Genomic DNA, 13,281 nt, shown 5'->3' with positions numbered 1-13,281 from the left:
GGCGGTCGCCGAACGTCTTTGAAATGTGTTCGTCCATAATCCTCTTAATATCAGCTGATTTAGTTTCATTTTCGCTTAGAACAGGTTTGGTAGGGTCGGTTTGGTGGAGTGTGAGCGTAATCGCTTTCTTCGACGGTACCATTGGAGATCCTTGAGCTGCTTTCTGGGCATACGTGGGTGCTGCAGGCAAGTAATTAGGTGTTACCCTTTGCTCCCTTAATTCGTGTAACTGCTGCTGGAATCTGTGGGACATCTCCTTGAGAGATTTGTCGTGTTTGTCCTGCTCTTCACGTATGCACTTTTTGAATGTGCTTTCTAACTCACCTTTTAATTTCCCGACGGTTTGCGTCATCACATCGGTGAGATGCTCAGCTAACGAAAGTATATCAAAACTACGCGCTCCGTAATTTTCATTAGCGGTTCTGCGTCTCTTATTTAAATTAGTATTGAGTCTTTGACTCTGTCTCCTCCCGTGTTGCGACGCGTCGAGATTTCCTCGCGCGTCAGCAGCACCGAAATCGAACGATATATTGTTTAAAAAGTGCTCACCTGTGAATTCGGCGCTTGCGGATTCACCGGGAGGGTTTTTATGCCCCTCCGGCAAATCGGCCGATTTTCGATGATGAGCGTCCATCTTTGGTACATAAAAATTTGCGATGACGTAATAGCTCGATAATTGAAATATTGAATATTATCGAGACTAAGATTTTGTTCAGAAAAAGCTGATGTAGTACAACGGTGAAGTCGGATAGTGGTTATTCCGTTGATTTCAAGCATATAAGCTTTCCAAGTTTCTTGGAGATTGTCAATGCCTTGTGCGTCGAGAGTTCGAATCTCTCCTTCACCAGCATTTTTGCCCTATTCAATTCTGAGCAATTTTTTGGTTATTTTCCTTAATATTAATTTTTTGTGTATTTTAATAAGTTTTATTTGTATTATTATTTTGATTCACAAACTTAAGCGTGTTTATCCTACAGTGCCATATGTCAATTGATGATGGGAAACTACATATAAGTGCTGGAAGATAACACGTGTATTATTGGACAAGCATGGAGTTAGCACGATAACATTCATTATTGCTGAAAGAACAATGAAACAACCAAAAAATATTAAGAGTGCAATATTTCTAATGACTAGCATCAAGAGATATATTCATAAATTCAGAGTTTCCAACAATAATATAAGCATATCAGAATCAATTGAAGGTTAGTTGATCACTATTATCTATTGCGGTCTTACTTATCTGGGTATATATTACTTTTATGATTTAACTATTTTCTACTTGTAAGGGAGGGAATTATAGTGCTGCAAGGGCAAGGTAAGGCGTTTCTCTGATTATTCATCCTTTTTTTCCTGTGTCATGTTGATCTGCCAGTTTGATGGTTCTGAAGTGAAATGTGAATCTTTCATTCTATTCTGAAATTCAAATCGGGTACGCTTAGAATCCAGAAGCGATGTATTTTGCAAGAATAACAGGTTACTAAAGGAAAAGATGTAAAATTTACAAACACGCCATAGATCATAGTATACTCTCAAATTTGCTGTTATAAGAGGTGGACTAACAATCTATATTGTAGAGTAAAAAATTTAAGAGATAGGTTATTTGCTCATGATCAGCAGTTATAAGTATCCTTTTAGTTAGCGTTCACTCTTGTGCTCCAAAAAATGGTTGGCTTGACGATCCTCAAAAGAATATTAAATGTATTTCTTACGAATGATAAATCTACGTATTATTACTAAACCTTTTAAAGTTTGAGTAACGGCACTGGCATTATATTATAAGCAGATGTGATTTGACTTTAAAATACGATGTATGCTGTTTTAATTGCCCCAAAAACTAAATCTGCTGATATAGCCTTATTTACACCTTCATGACTCCAAGTCTTCGCGTTTTATCACAAGATGGTCATACCGCTTCTAGAATTATTTTAAATAATTTATGTATGTTGGCATATCTTGTAGTATATTTTGGAAATTAATAAATTGATTCCCGTCATTTTTGCCTCTCAATCTATGCATGAAGGGAAATCTCAGTAAGTTGAATAAGTATTTGAAAGATAAAATCACGTGCTACCATTTATTGCTGATTTAATGGTTTTATGATTATTTAAATCATATTGGATTCTTCAAATATGTTTAACCTTGTATCAGAACAAACAAAACTACGCATTATTGCTCAACGAATGATATAATTGTACGTAAAAAAGTTAGCACCTTTACCTCAAAGAATGTGTATCCCTGTGGTTGATTTAAAAAGTAAACTCCAAACCTTTCAAGCCTGAAGTAGTTAAAAACTGAACTGAAGAACTTCAACTGGTACCCTAGATGATACCATGTGACATGTTGACTTCAAAAACGTAAATGAAATTATAATTTAGGTGTGTTTTAGAGTTAGAACACTTATACCAACGATTTTGTCCAGCGATACATTTGCATAGAAAATATTATGAAATATGGCTCTTGATGTATACAACTTCCACTATTTTCTTTAATTATTATAAAAATAGGACAATGAGGACAATGAGGTAATGGAAACTATATGAAATAATCCCGTAAAAGAAGAATCCTCAAAAAAGTGTTTCATTTTCAGGATAACAAAATTATTTTGAACGCAAGAAGAAGGCGTGTCCTTTCTCCTGCGAATTTATTCAACGCTGTATTTAAATTTGATGTAAGGGGATGATATACTAGTGATGATCTAACAGATGCACATCTATTGTCCGCGTGCAAGTGGTTGTAGATGCCGTCACTTACATGGTGTTGTTATTTCCAACTCTATCACTACGGTGTAGCCATCTCTTGATAAGATAAGGCAAGTATTGATTGATTTATAAATAGTGAGTATACGTCATCTGACATGTATGCCGAATTTAGACAGGAAAACTAGCTTATACCTGTCGTATGATAATATCGGCCCCTTTCCTGCTGTTATCGGTCCACGCAACTATAGTTGGGATACACATATCAGTTTGCGAGTCCACTGACAGGTTCCTTGTTAGTATATCGGCTAGTACGCCCGCTTGTCAAGAACTTCTGGTTTCAGACTTTCCGCGGGAGAGCTGGGTTCAACTCCCAGACAGGGAGTTTCGTTTTTGTACCTTTATCAAAAAGTACTTTTTCAACTTTGGGTCTTTTTGTATAGCTAAATAATTTTGATGTTTTTTTTCATAAATTATTAATATACACCTGCTGGGGGTGCTTCATAGGATGAGATTTGGAAAATGGGGGATGTAACAGATATGGTCGTCAAAATTATTTAATTTAATAGAGCCTGTTAAGGTATGTGTTGTTATAAATCATTAAACTCGTTACATATTGATCAGAGAAGGAAGCTATGTTCAGCATCATATCTATAGCTTCTTCATATATACAGCTATATTAGTGAATCAATCAGGACCACAATACTCCATTCTCTTCAATTCACTATTTCTTATATCAGTTTTTCTAAAAGATCCCTAATTTATGCCTTTGACCGCGTTAGCAACCAACACGTTACCTCAATTCCTGACAAATACCCACGCAACACTCCTGTATCTCTTATTATACCCTCAGACTATTAATTTGGGTGACAGAAATACTGTTTACGACTCTCAGTTACTGTTACTTTTGAGATTCTCGGAAATTGGAATGAGACACTGCGGACAGATATGAGCTCTTGAAGCATACTTTCCAAATCAGATTTTGGTTATGCTATTATTATACTTAGTGAAGTTGTGATGATTAGCTTTAGCATATATTACTGTGAAAGGTATGAGGATGATTACTATGAATATAAGGTATATTTTTGCCATTATAGCTATTAAATTGTCTTCCTATATGAAATAATCAAACATTCACTACAACCTAGTCTTTATCGCAAAAACCTGAAGGTATTCCTATAAGTAAATGTTCAAATGGCTTTTCTTTCTTTTTCTTTCTTAAATCATATAGGTAAAATGTTCCTTTAGAAGATTGAATTACTTATATACTTTTGATTGTCCACTTGTTTATTTATTCTCTCTGACCACATCTTATTCCGTACTGCCCTCTTATTACGATATCTTCCTACTAGCAACTTAATGAAGCTGTGTGTTTAACTTATGTATCGAATTCCAACATTATGATGTTTTGTTTTGATTGTATCGCTAAGCGGAAGAAGTAGTGTCATGTGGGTGTGTAAATCATCAATATGACATGAGACAAGAACTTATATGTCTTAATTTGATAAGTAGTTGCTACAACAATAATAATTTCACTATTGAAGCTTCAGTGAATGCAGGAGTGGATTAGGGATGGATAGATAGCAACGTGATAAAGGACTTAGCGTCTCCAATAGATCATTTAGTAAAGAGTATGAAACGTAATTCGGGATAAATAGGGAAGTTTCCACTTAATGCATGTAATGGTTTGCCGGTTTATGCAGCTGCAGCCTGAATCGGCAAACTAGGAAGGTTTGAACCCACAAAGTGTTCGCTTATTAAATGGAAAATTTAAATAAATGAATGGATAAACCTTTTAAAAAGGAGACACAACGCTCTATTTGGAAGTTTCTTTTTTGTCTCTTCTTTTTTATTCCGCATCAAACCAGGACTCCATCTATTCCGAGGGTAGCGATAAGGGTAACAAGAAAAACTTCGAGAAGGAAGTTATTTGTATAACAGATCTAGATCAATACATTATACTTGCTAACTGTGAATGCTCAAAGGTGCTGATACCCTTGTTCAAAGAGACAAAGGAATGAACATATAAGCGAGGATTGTAAAAGCTAACAAATGTGGAAATGAATAAAGATCATAAATGTTTATTTGTCTCCTTTGACAAAATTTCTTCTATGCACGGCCAACAAACAATGCTCATATGTTCCTCGCTTTGGCCAGCGGCTTTGGCTTGACAGTGACGTTCACCTTAAGGAAATACAATCATGGCTAGTGCAAAGATAGTTTTACCAAACTACCATAAATTGGTATTATATACAGACGAAGATAAGCAGATAACGTCCGAGGAAGGCGTACTCTTGCCAAGCTCTTTCGGGAGCTATACTACGTTTGAAATACTGAACACACACGATGGTAAATTCAAACTACGTACTAATGAACTGGAAGCTGGCTACGTGAGCTGCAATGAAAGAGGTCTCTACCTGGGTTCTTCCTTCGTGGATGCAGATCAGTTCGAAGTACATTTAAATACGACAAACGACACTTTCACGTTATTGTCTACGAGTAGGAACGTCAAGAGTACAGGAAGACCAGTTTACGTTTCTCTCAATCCACCAATCAAGATATGAATTTCTATGACAAAATCCACTATGCATGACTAACAACAAAAAGAAAAATTATAGAAAGCAATTTTAAGCATTCTCCCAACCTTGAACATTTACAACTTCAACTTCAGTACCTTGTACGACTTTACCGATAACATGTACTTCATTTTCACCTGTGTTCTTGATTCCTTGTACTACCTTTTCGGCATCTTGTGCGTCGACGACGAGTACCATACCAATACCGTTGTTAAATGTGCGTGCCATTTCATTTGATGCAACACGTCCATTCTTTTGCAACCAGTCGAAAACAGCTGGACGCTTCCAGGTGTTAGCATCCACAATAGCACCTAAGCCTTTTGGAAGTACACGTGGGATGTTTTCAGTGAATCCACCACCGGTAATGTGGCTCATACCCTTAATTAAACCCTCTCTAATAACTGGGAGGGTTGACTTAACGTAGATCTTAGTAGGAGTAAGTAATTCTTCAGCTACTGAACGTTCGCCCCATGGCGCTTTTATGCTGCGGTAATCGATATCACTGCCGAACGCATGTGCGATAATCTTGTGCACAAGTGAGTAACCGTTGGAGTGGATACCAGATGAGGAAACACCGACGAGAACGTCGCCTTCCTTGATGTTATCCTTTGGAAGAATTTCTGGGCGCTCGACAGCACCAACTGCAAAACCGGCAAGATCGTAGTCATCTAGAGGGTCTGTCAGGGGTGTGATGATACCATCCATGATACTCACCATCTGTGTAGATATTTGGCATTTCCGCGGTCTCGCCACCAATGAGAGCACAGTTGGCTTGTCTGCATCCCTCTGCAATACCCTTGATAACCGCAGCGGCATCATCGACCTGTAACTTAGAGCATGCGTAGTAATCGAGGAACAAGAGAGGTTCAGCACCTTGTACGATAAGGTCGTTTACAGACATAGCGACAAGATCTATACCTGTAATAGTTGTTAACCGCAGACTACTCGAATGGAGCAAACCTACCAACGCTATCGTGGATCTTTGTGTTGTGAGCAATTTTAATCTTGGTTCCTACACCATCAGTACCACAAACTAAAATAGGGTCCTTGAAACCAGCAGCTTTGAGGTCAAAGGCACCACCAAATCCACCAATATCAGCATCGGCACCTGATCTCTTAGTTGCCTTCACAGTTGGTTTAATGAGATCAACGAGTCTGTTACCCTCTTCGATGGATACACCAGCTTGGGCGTAGGTCATACCTTCTTCGGTGTTCTCCTTGAGTGCTCTATGAGCAATATCCTTTCTGAAAGTTTTACCTTCGAATTCGATAGCATCTACACCCTTGTAAGCCTTATCAAGGGCTTCTCTGAGGGTGGAGCCGAATGCAGAAACAGCAAGAACTCTTCCACCAGCTGTGACGAGTTGACCATCCTTGATAGCTGTACCAGCATGATAGGCAACAACATCTTTAGGTAAATCATTGATCTTGATAGGTACACCAGTTGGATACTTTCCTGGGTAACCACCGGATGCTAAAACAACAGAAGCTGCGTGTTCACCTTCTCTAAGTGAGAATTTAACACAGTCAAGACGACGGTCAACACAGGCCTTCATAATCTCTGCGAGATCAGATTCAGGTGACAAAAGACGTAAAAGGGCTTGTGTTTCTGGGTCACCAAATCTAACGTTATATTCAAGAACCTTGACGCCAGTTGGATCGACCATGAAACCAGTGAAAAGCATACCAACCATTGGGAAACCATCTTTACGCATACCATCAACGGTGTTCTTGATAATACGAAGGCATTCCTTGCGTACCTCTGGAGTTTCAGCTGGGGCAGGTGTGTATGCACCCATACCACCGGTGTTGGGACCACTGTCACCTTCACCAATACGCTTGTGGTCTTGGGCGGCAGGGAGAGCGTGTACAGTGTAACCATCAGTGAAAGCCAAAACAGAGAGTTCTGGACCAGTTAAGAGCTGTTCTAAGACAAGGGAAGAACCGGCTGCACCGAATTGCTGCTTTTCGAGTACGTTTTCGACTTCTTGGAGACACTCTTCCATTGTTGATGGCATGATAACACCTTTTCCACCTGCTAAACCGTCTGCTTTTACGACCAAACTAATTCCATTTGCGTATGATTGACGTACGTATTCCTTCGCTGCTGGTGATTGATCTTTTGTGAAGTTTTGGAATGCAGCTGTTGGTATATTGTGTCTAGCCATGAAATCCTTAGCAAATGTTTTGCTACCTTCGCATTGTGCAGCTGTCTGTGATGGACCGAAGACGCTGATACCAGCTGAGGGTTGTTAATAAAGAAATGAAAATGAAAAACCAATTAACCTTTTCTAAAGTGAGTCTCTACACCGTCAACTAATGGCTGTTCAGGACCTGGAATTACCAAGTTTATCTAACGATGTTATTCCGAGAGAAGGATAGAGATATACTGCAACCTACGTCGTTGTTTACCGCGTATTCAACTAATCTGGCGAAATCCTTAGGTGCGTGGCCGCACTCAAAGTTTTTGCACTTTTTGATATCTGCAGTACCACCATTTCCCGGTGCTACGACGATAGATTCTACGAGTTTAGATTCTGCGAGTGTGTAGGCTAATGTGTGCTCTCTACCCCCATTACCGAGGATGAGTACTCTGAGTGACATGATGATAGTAACTTAATAAGAAGAATTTATAAATATACATACTCGATTAGCTACAACGATGATCAAAGTAGGCGTCGGTTGCTTTATTCTAAACAAAAACAATCAGATTCTGATTGGTAGGAGGCTGAACAGTATAGGTCATGGTGAGTCTTCTCTCTACGTTGCTTGACTCCTAACGATATAGGTACACTCGGTATGTCCACTCTATGGAGCGCTAGTCATAGCTAATATATCACAGCCCTGCCAGGTGGACACCTCGAGTACGGTGAATCATTCGAACAGGTGTGCTATCTTTTCCATGACAAACATCCCTAATGACAACACAGTGTGCCGCCAGAGAAGTAGAAGAAGAAACCTCACTTAAGCTAGACAACTGGCGGTTTGGTACAGCCGTCAGCAGTATGACTGAGTCACAACACTACGTCACTATCTTCATGTGTGCAAAGCACAATACTGATGTTGCACCCGTCACGACAGAGCCTCAAAAGTGCGAGGGTTGGTCCTGGATTAACTGGGAAGATCTCAAGAAAATCCCATCAGATCAACTCTTCAAACCACTCAACATACTCTTCCAAGAAAGAGAAAATTTTACACCATCGACTGAATAAATTAATATGTATAATTTTTACATTCTATATATCCGTTCTAATAACCCGCATGAGGTCTTGTTCCCACTCCTGGAGCTCGCCTTCTTTGTATTCATCGCTTTTCTCAGCGAGGGCTTTTTCGAAAACACTCCAGTCGAGAACGTTACTACCAGTTGAGACGCCACCATCTTCTGTCGATGCATTTGCAAGTGCAAATTCCCCTTGACGTGTTCTTGTGAGTTCGACAACGTGTGCTGATGAACCGAGCGCTTGTCCGAGGTCGTGGACAATTGATCTCACATACGTGCCACCAGAGACTGTCATCCGGAGCTTGAAAGCTGTCGGTGGACGTACCTCCTTATCGGCTTGCTCACTTGGTTCCTCTTGTGGTTCCTCACTTCCTTCCAGTACCTTGTCGACCTTTTCATCATCTGCTTTCTCTTCACTCTTGTCGTCAGTCCCACTAGCAACAAACTCCTGTGCTTTCTGAGCTGCTTCTTTATCCTCACTGCTAAGCTCTTTCATTGGATATCTAAACGCGTGCTTGTCTCCAGGGATAAATTCCTCTAATGTAAGAGAATGTATGGTGCACTTCCTCTTCTCTACTGGTTTAGGTGGAGTCTCTCCAGCTCTGGCATACTCAAACAATCTCTTTCCTTCAATTTTGATCGCCGAAAAGCTAAGCGAGATGTTAAGCAAAGCAAACATGCGAGGAGAACACTCACATTGGTGGTAATTGGTCTATTTCACCTCTAAAACCCTCTAATGCATCCTCTATATCGCTTTTTGTTATATGCTGCCAGCGTGATTTTGATACTACTGCGCCTTCTGAATCGTAAGAGTCTGTCTCACAACCGAGTAAGCCAATTGTTGTGTACTCTTTCGAGCAGTTTAATAGATCTGCGAGCTTCTTTGTACCCTTGTTGAGACCGACGACGAGTACACCGTCTGCTAATGGGTCTAATGTACCACCCTGACCAACTTTGACTGCATAACCACCCACTCCTCGTGCACCACCGCCTCTAGACTTACGCCATTTGTTTCCTTTCTTCTTCTTATCAGATGGTAGAGGCGGAGGAGCATCTTCGTGCGGTTTAAACAATTGCGAGTATCCAAATAAAGGCTTCAAGGAATCTAGCAAAGCCATAGAAGTGATACCGGATGGCTTGTTAAGAGCAAACAATCCAGATAGCGGGTAATGTATTGAATGCGTTTTTGGCATTTGACCGTTTATCTTAAACTCTAACCACGATGACTAGAAATTTGAAGAAAATATCTGACGAAGAACGAGAGTCTAATCTGGGTAGTGTATACGGTGTATCTGGTCCCGTTGTTGTAGCACAAGGTTTGGATGGCGTGGCTATGTACGAACTGATTAGAGTAGGCCATGACGAGCTCATTGGTGAAGTTATCAGAATAGAAGGGAAGTTAGCTATAGCGCAGGTCTACGAGGAAACTTCAGGTTTAACCGTTGGTGATCCCGTACTCCGCACTGGAAAGCCATTATCAGTCGAACTTGGTCCTGGTTTGATGTCCAATATTTATGACGGTATACAGCGTCCTTTGAAGGGTATTAGAGAGAAATCTCAATCAATCTATATCCCTAGAGGTATCAACACAGATGCACTCGATAGATCCATCCAGTGGGACTTCAACCCTTCTGTCGCAATCGGCGATCACTTATCTGGTGGTGATATTTTCGGTAGCGTATACGAGAATTCACTCCTTAATGATCATAAAATGATGCTCAACCCACGCGCTCTTGGTACTGTCACTCATATCGCAGAAAAGGGTGCTTACAACGTTGATGATGTCGTCCTTGAAACTGAATTTGAAGGCAAAAAATCCAATCACACAATGGCACAACTCTGGCCAGTCAGAGCTCCACGTCCAGTCACTGAGAAGCTCACCGCAAACTACCCACTTCTCACCGGTCAGCGTATTCTCGACAGTCTGTTCCCGTGTGTTCAAGGTGGTACAACTTCTATTCCTGGTGCTTTCGGTTGTGGTAAAACTGTTATCTCACAAGCTCTCTCGAAGTTCTCTAACTCTGACATCATCGTTTACGTTGGATGCGGTGAACGTGGTAACGAAATGGCTGAAGTATTGCTTGAATTCCCTGAACTCACTATTGAAGTAAATGGTCGTGAAGAACCTATTATGAAACGTACTGCACTTGTCGCAAACACATCAAATATGCCGGTAGCAGCACGTGAAGCGTCCATCTACACTGGTATTACAATTTCTGAATACTTTAGAGATCAGGGTAAGAACGTTGCCATGATGGCAGACTCTACCTCCCGTTGGGCAGAAGCCTTGCGTGAAATTTCTGGTAGATTGGCTGAAATGCCTGCTGACTCGTAGGTAAAATTACCTATGATATTACAATCTAACAACTATAATAGTGGTTACCCTGCCTACCTTGGTGGTAAATTAGCCTCCTTCTACGAAAGAGCAGGTCGCGTAAGCACTCTTGGATCACCAAACCGTGAAGGTTCAGTTTCTATCGTCGGTGCCGTCTCTCCCCCAGGTGGTGACTTCTCAGATCCTGTTACTTCATCTACACTCGGTATTGTCCAGGTTTTCTGGGGTTTGGACAAGAAGCTTGCTCAAAGAAAGCATTTCCCATCTGTTAACTGGAACCTCTCCTACTCAAAATACACGAACGTCCTTGAGCCATACTACGAAGAAAACGCACCAGGATTTATAGATTTACGTTCAAAAGCAAAGTCAATCCTACAAAAAGAAGAAGATTTAGCAGAAATCGTACAACTCGTTGGTAAAAGTGCATTAGGTGAAAATGACAAGGTTACATTAGAATTAGCAAGAATGTTGAAGGATGATTTCCTCCAACAAAATGGTATGAGTGAATACGATCGCTTTTGTCCATTCTACAAGACTGCTGGTATGCTTAACAACTTTATCACTTTCAATGAACAAGCGCAAAATGCAATCGCTGATGGTGACTTAACATACAACAACATCAAAGAAGGTGTTTCTGATGTTATGTTCAAACTTTCACAGATGAAGTTTGAATCACCTTCACAAGGTAAAGAGGATATCACAGCTAAGTTCGATCAACTTAATACCGTGAGTAAGAATACATTACGCATATAATTATTAACGACCCATTTTCCAGGAAATTCAAGAGAAATTTAGACAGTTGATTGAGTAATCATTTTCATTTAATTTTATTCATTCATTTTATTTTTATCCAAGTCGAACGTGTTAGCCATTTTTGAATTAAAATAGCACTCCAGATCGACATGCAGTCAATTTATTATCGTAATATTCCAGATGATTGGAGTATGTAAGGTATGCATAGCATTCTAAAAGCGATGCTAGAATTACTTCGTTGTCATTTTCAACATACGCGTGATACCTGTCCATAAGAAGAAGCGTTTAAACTCATCTCAAAGTCAACCTGGCGAGGAAATGAGTCTAAATACGAGTTTACTCTTACTGTGACAAAAATTAAAGTTATTGAGTTTTTGTTTTGCAAATTGTTTGTCTATATTGTCATGAGTTAGTGATCTCTTATTGTGAAAATCTCCAACTCTTCTAACTTAGCTGTGAACCTCAGAGTCATGAAACCACAATTAAAAATCACACATAAGTTTTTTAACTTCTCAAGCTTAAGCAACCTGCTGAAATTAACTCAGTTACTTTCAAATTCTGACATACACCAAATTTTCAAGCAGAATCTAAACGTTTTACGTTCTGCTTTTATAACATTCACTGAATGTCTCTTGTCATAGATAAATTGCGATACTTTTATACTTCTAATGACCTATAATTGTGTAGTTTTGATAACCAACTTCGACTTACATAATTCATGATCCATGCTCGACTAATTGTTAGGGATAATTGAAGTCATCTTTGGTGACGATTTCGAAAAAGGATATTTGTACATTTCACTTCAATAATTTTACATTTTTATACCTTGAAACACTTTTATAGTTCATTAAAGACAGGAAAATATGGATACCCTAAATAGGATAAATTTCTTGAATTGAGCGTACAAGAAAGTTACTCTTGGATAAAAGTACTATTATAAAAGGATACGCTTGCAAAAATTACATTTGCATACTAACATAGAAAAATAAAACAAAAAAGGAACCTGGTAAAGGAGAGATTCGAACTCTCGACGCACAAGGCATTGACAATCTCCAAGATACTTGGAAAGCAACTAAGCTTGAAATCAACGGAATAACCACTATCCGACTTTACCGTTGGACTTTACCACTGTACTAGATTCCAGTTGTTGATTCCTTCGCTAAGCATCAAAATAATGTAAGACAAAAAAAAAGCTAATTCCTAATTTATAGCAATTAATATAAAGTTTAGATGGACGATCATCATCGAAAATCGGCCGATTTGCCGGAGGGGCATAAAAACCCTCCCAGTGAATCCGCAAGCGCCGAATTCACAGGTGAGCACTTTTTAAACGATATATCGTTCGATTTCGGTGCTGCTGACGCGCGAGGAAATCTCGACGCGTCGCAACACGGGAGGAGACAGAGTCAAAGACTCAATACTAATTTAAATAAGAGACGCAGAACCGCTAATGAAAATTACGGAGCGCGTAGTTTTGATATACTTTCGTTAGCTGAGCATCTCACCGATGTGATGACGCAAACCGTCGGGAAGTTAAAAGGTGAGTTAGAAAGCACATTCAAAAAGTGCATACGTGAAGAGCAGGACAAACACGACAAATCTCTCAAGGAGATGTCCCACAGATTCGAGCAGCAGTTACACGAATTAAGGGAGCAAAGGGTAACACCTAATTACTTGCCTGCAACACCCACGTATGCC

The 13,281-nt window shown here is 39.8% G+C and overlaps 6 protein-coding genes and 3 non-coding genes across 9 annotated transcripts; 5 read left to right on the top strand and 4 right to left on the bottom strand.

Moving 5' to 3' along the window:
- Window positions 1–634, bottom strand: WALSEDRAFT_70899 (hypothetical protein; the record flags this gene model as incomplete). The annotated part of the gene is made up of 1 exon (XM_006960828.1): window positions 1–634. A coding segment is annotated over one exon (634 nt), but the record flags the coding sequence as incomplete, so codon positions are not given.
- A 103-nt stretch (window positions 635–737) lies between these two features.
- On the top strand, window positions 738–847 carry WALSEDRAFT_t113. Its single transcript has one exon. It is a non-coding gene; the product is annotated as a tRNA-Leu (tRNA).
- Window positions 848–2,989: 2,142 nt separating this feature from the next.
- WALSEDRAFT_t114 lies at window positions 2,990–3,084 on the top strand. Its single transcript has one exon. It is a non-coding gene; the product is annotated as a tRNA-Asp (tRNA).
- Window positions 3,085–4,900: 1,816 nt separating this feature from the next.
- WALSEDRAFT_70898 (hypothetical protein) lies at window positions 4,901–5,944 on the top strand (the record flags this gene model as incomplete). Its single annotated transcript, XM_006960827.1, has 1 exon — window positions 4,901–5,944. The coding sequence occupies one exon, from the start codon at window positions 4,901–4,903 to the stop codon at window positions 5,261–5,263; it is 363 nt and encodes a 120-aa protein (XP_006960889.1). The 3' UTR covers window positions 5,264–5,944.
- WALSEDRAFT_23143 (Phosphoribosylformylglycinamidine cyclo-ligase) lies at window positions 5,327–7,879 on the bottom strand (the record flags this gene model as incomplete). Its single annotated transcript, XM_006960826.1, has 5 exons — window positions 5,327–5,943; window positions 5,990–6,193; window positions 6,240–7,517; window positions 7,562–7,628; window positions 7,676–7,879. 5 exons carry the CDS (start codon window positions 7,877–7,879, stop codon window positions 5,327–5,329), a joined length of 2,370 nt encoding a protein of 789 aa, XP_006960888.1.
- Window positions 7,880–7,923: 44 nt separating this feature from the next.
- WALSEDRAFT_49586 (hypothetical protein) lies at window positions 7,924–8,522 on the top strand. The gene is made up of 4 exons (XM_006960825.1): window positions 7,924–8,022; window positions 8,064–8,072; window positions 8,118–8,161; window positions 8,206–8,522. The coding sequence occupies exons 1-4, from the start codon at window positions 7,938–7,940 to the stop codon at window positions 8,485–8,487; spliced, it is 420 nt and encodes a 139-aa protein (XP_006960887.1). The 5' UTR covers window positions 7,924–7,937; the 3' UTR covers window positions 8,488–8,522.
- WALSEDRAFT_61656 (pseudouridine synthase) lies at window positions 8,477–11,657 on the bottom strand. The gene is made up of 2 exons (XM_006960823.1): window positions 9,192–11,657; window positions 8,477–9,145 (listed from the first exon to the last, which is right to left on the bottom strand). Exons 1-2 carry the CDS (start codon window positions 9,686–9,688, stop codon window positions 8,512–8,514), a joined length of 1,131 nt encoding a protein of 376 aa, XP_006960885.1. The 5' UTR covers window positions 9,689–11,657; the 3' UTR covers window positions 8,477–8,511.
- On the top strand, window positions 9,718–11,641 carry VmaA (V-type ATPase; the record flags this gene model as incomplete). The annotated part of the gene is made up of 3 exons (XM_006960824.1): window positions 9,718–10,826; window positions 10,872–11,556; window positions 11,606–11,641. 3 exons carry the CDS (start codon window positions 9,718–9,720, stop codon window positions 11,639–11,641), a joined length of 1,830 nt encoding a protein of 609 aa, XP_006960886.1.
- A 930-nt stretch (window positions 11,658–12,587) lies between the features above and the next one.
- Window positions 12,588–12,697, bottom strand: WALSEDRAFT_t112. The gene has a single exon. It is a non-coding gene; the product is annotated as a tRNA-Leu (tRNA).
- Between the last annotated feature and the right edge of the window lie 584 nt (window positions 12,698–13,281).

Source organism: Wallemia mellicola, assembly GCF_000263375.1.
Source record: "Wallemia mellicola CBS 633.66 unplaced genomic scaffold WALSEscaffold_41, whole genome shotgun sequence".
NCBI lineage: Eukaryota > Fungi > Basidiomycota > Wallemiomycetes > Wallemiales > Wallemiaceae > Wallemia > Wallemia mellicola.
This window is presented reverse-complemented; position numbering and strand designations above follow the sequence as displayed.

What these genes read in the sequence shown, in the direction of transcription:
- WALSEDRAFT_49586 (XM_006960825.1), top strand. Translation starts at nt 7,938, where the DNA reads ATGATCAAAGTAGGCGTCGGTTGCTTTATTCTAAACAAAAACAATCAG. An exon ending in ACGGTGAATCATTCGAACAG is followed by an intron (nt 8,162 to 8,205) that starts GTGTGCTATCTT and finishes ATGACAACACAG; the next exon opens with TGTGCCGCCAGAGAAGTAGA.
- WALSEDRAFT_61656 (XM_006960823.1), bottom strand. Translation starts at nt 9,688, where the DNA reads ATGCCAAAAACGCATTCAATACATTACCCGCTATCTGGATTGTTTGCT. An exon ending in ATAGACCAATTACCACCAAT is followed by an intron (nt 9,146 to 9,191) that starts GTGAGTGTTCTC and finishes CATCTCGCTTAG; the next exon opens with CTTTTCGGCGATCAAAATTG.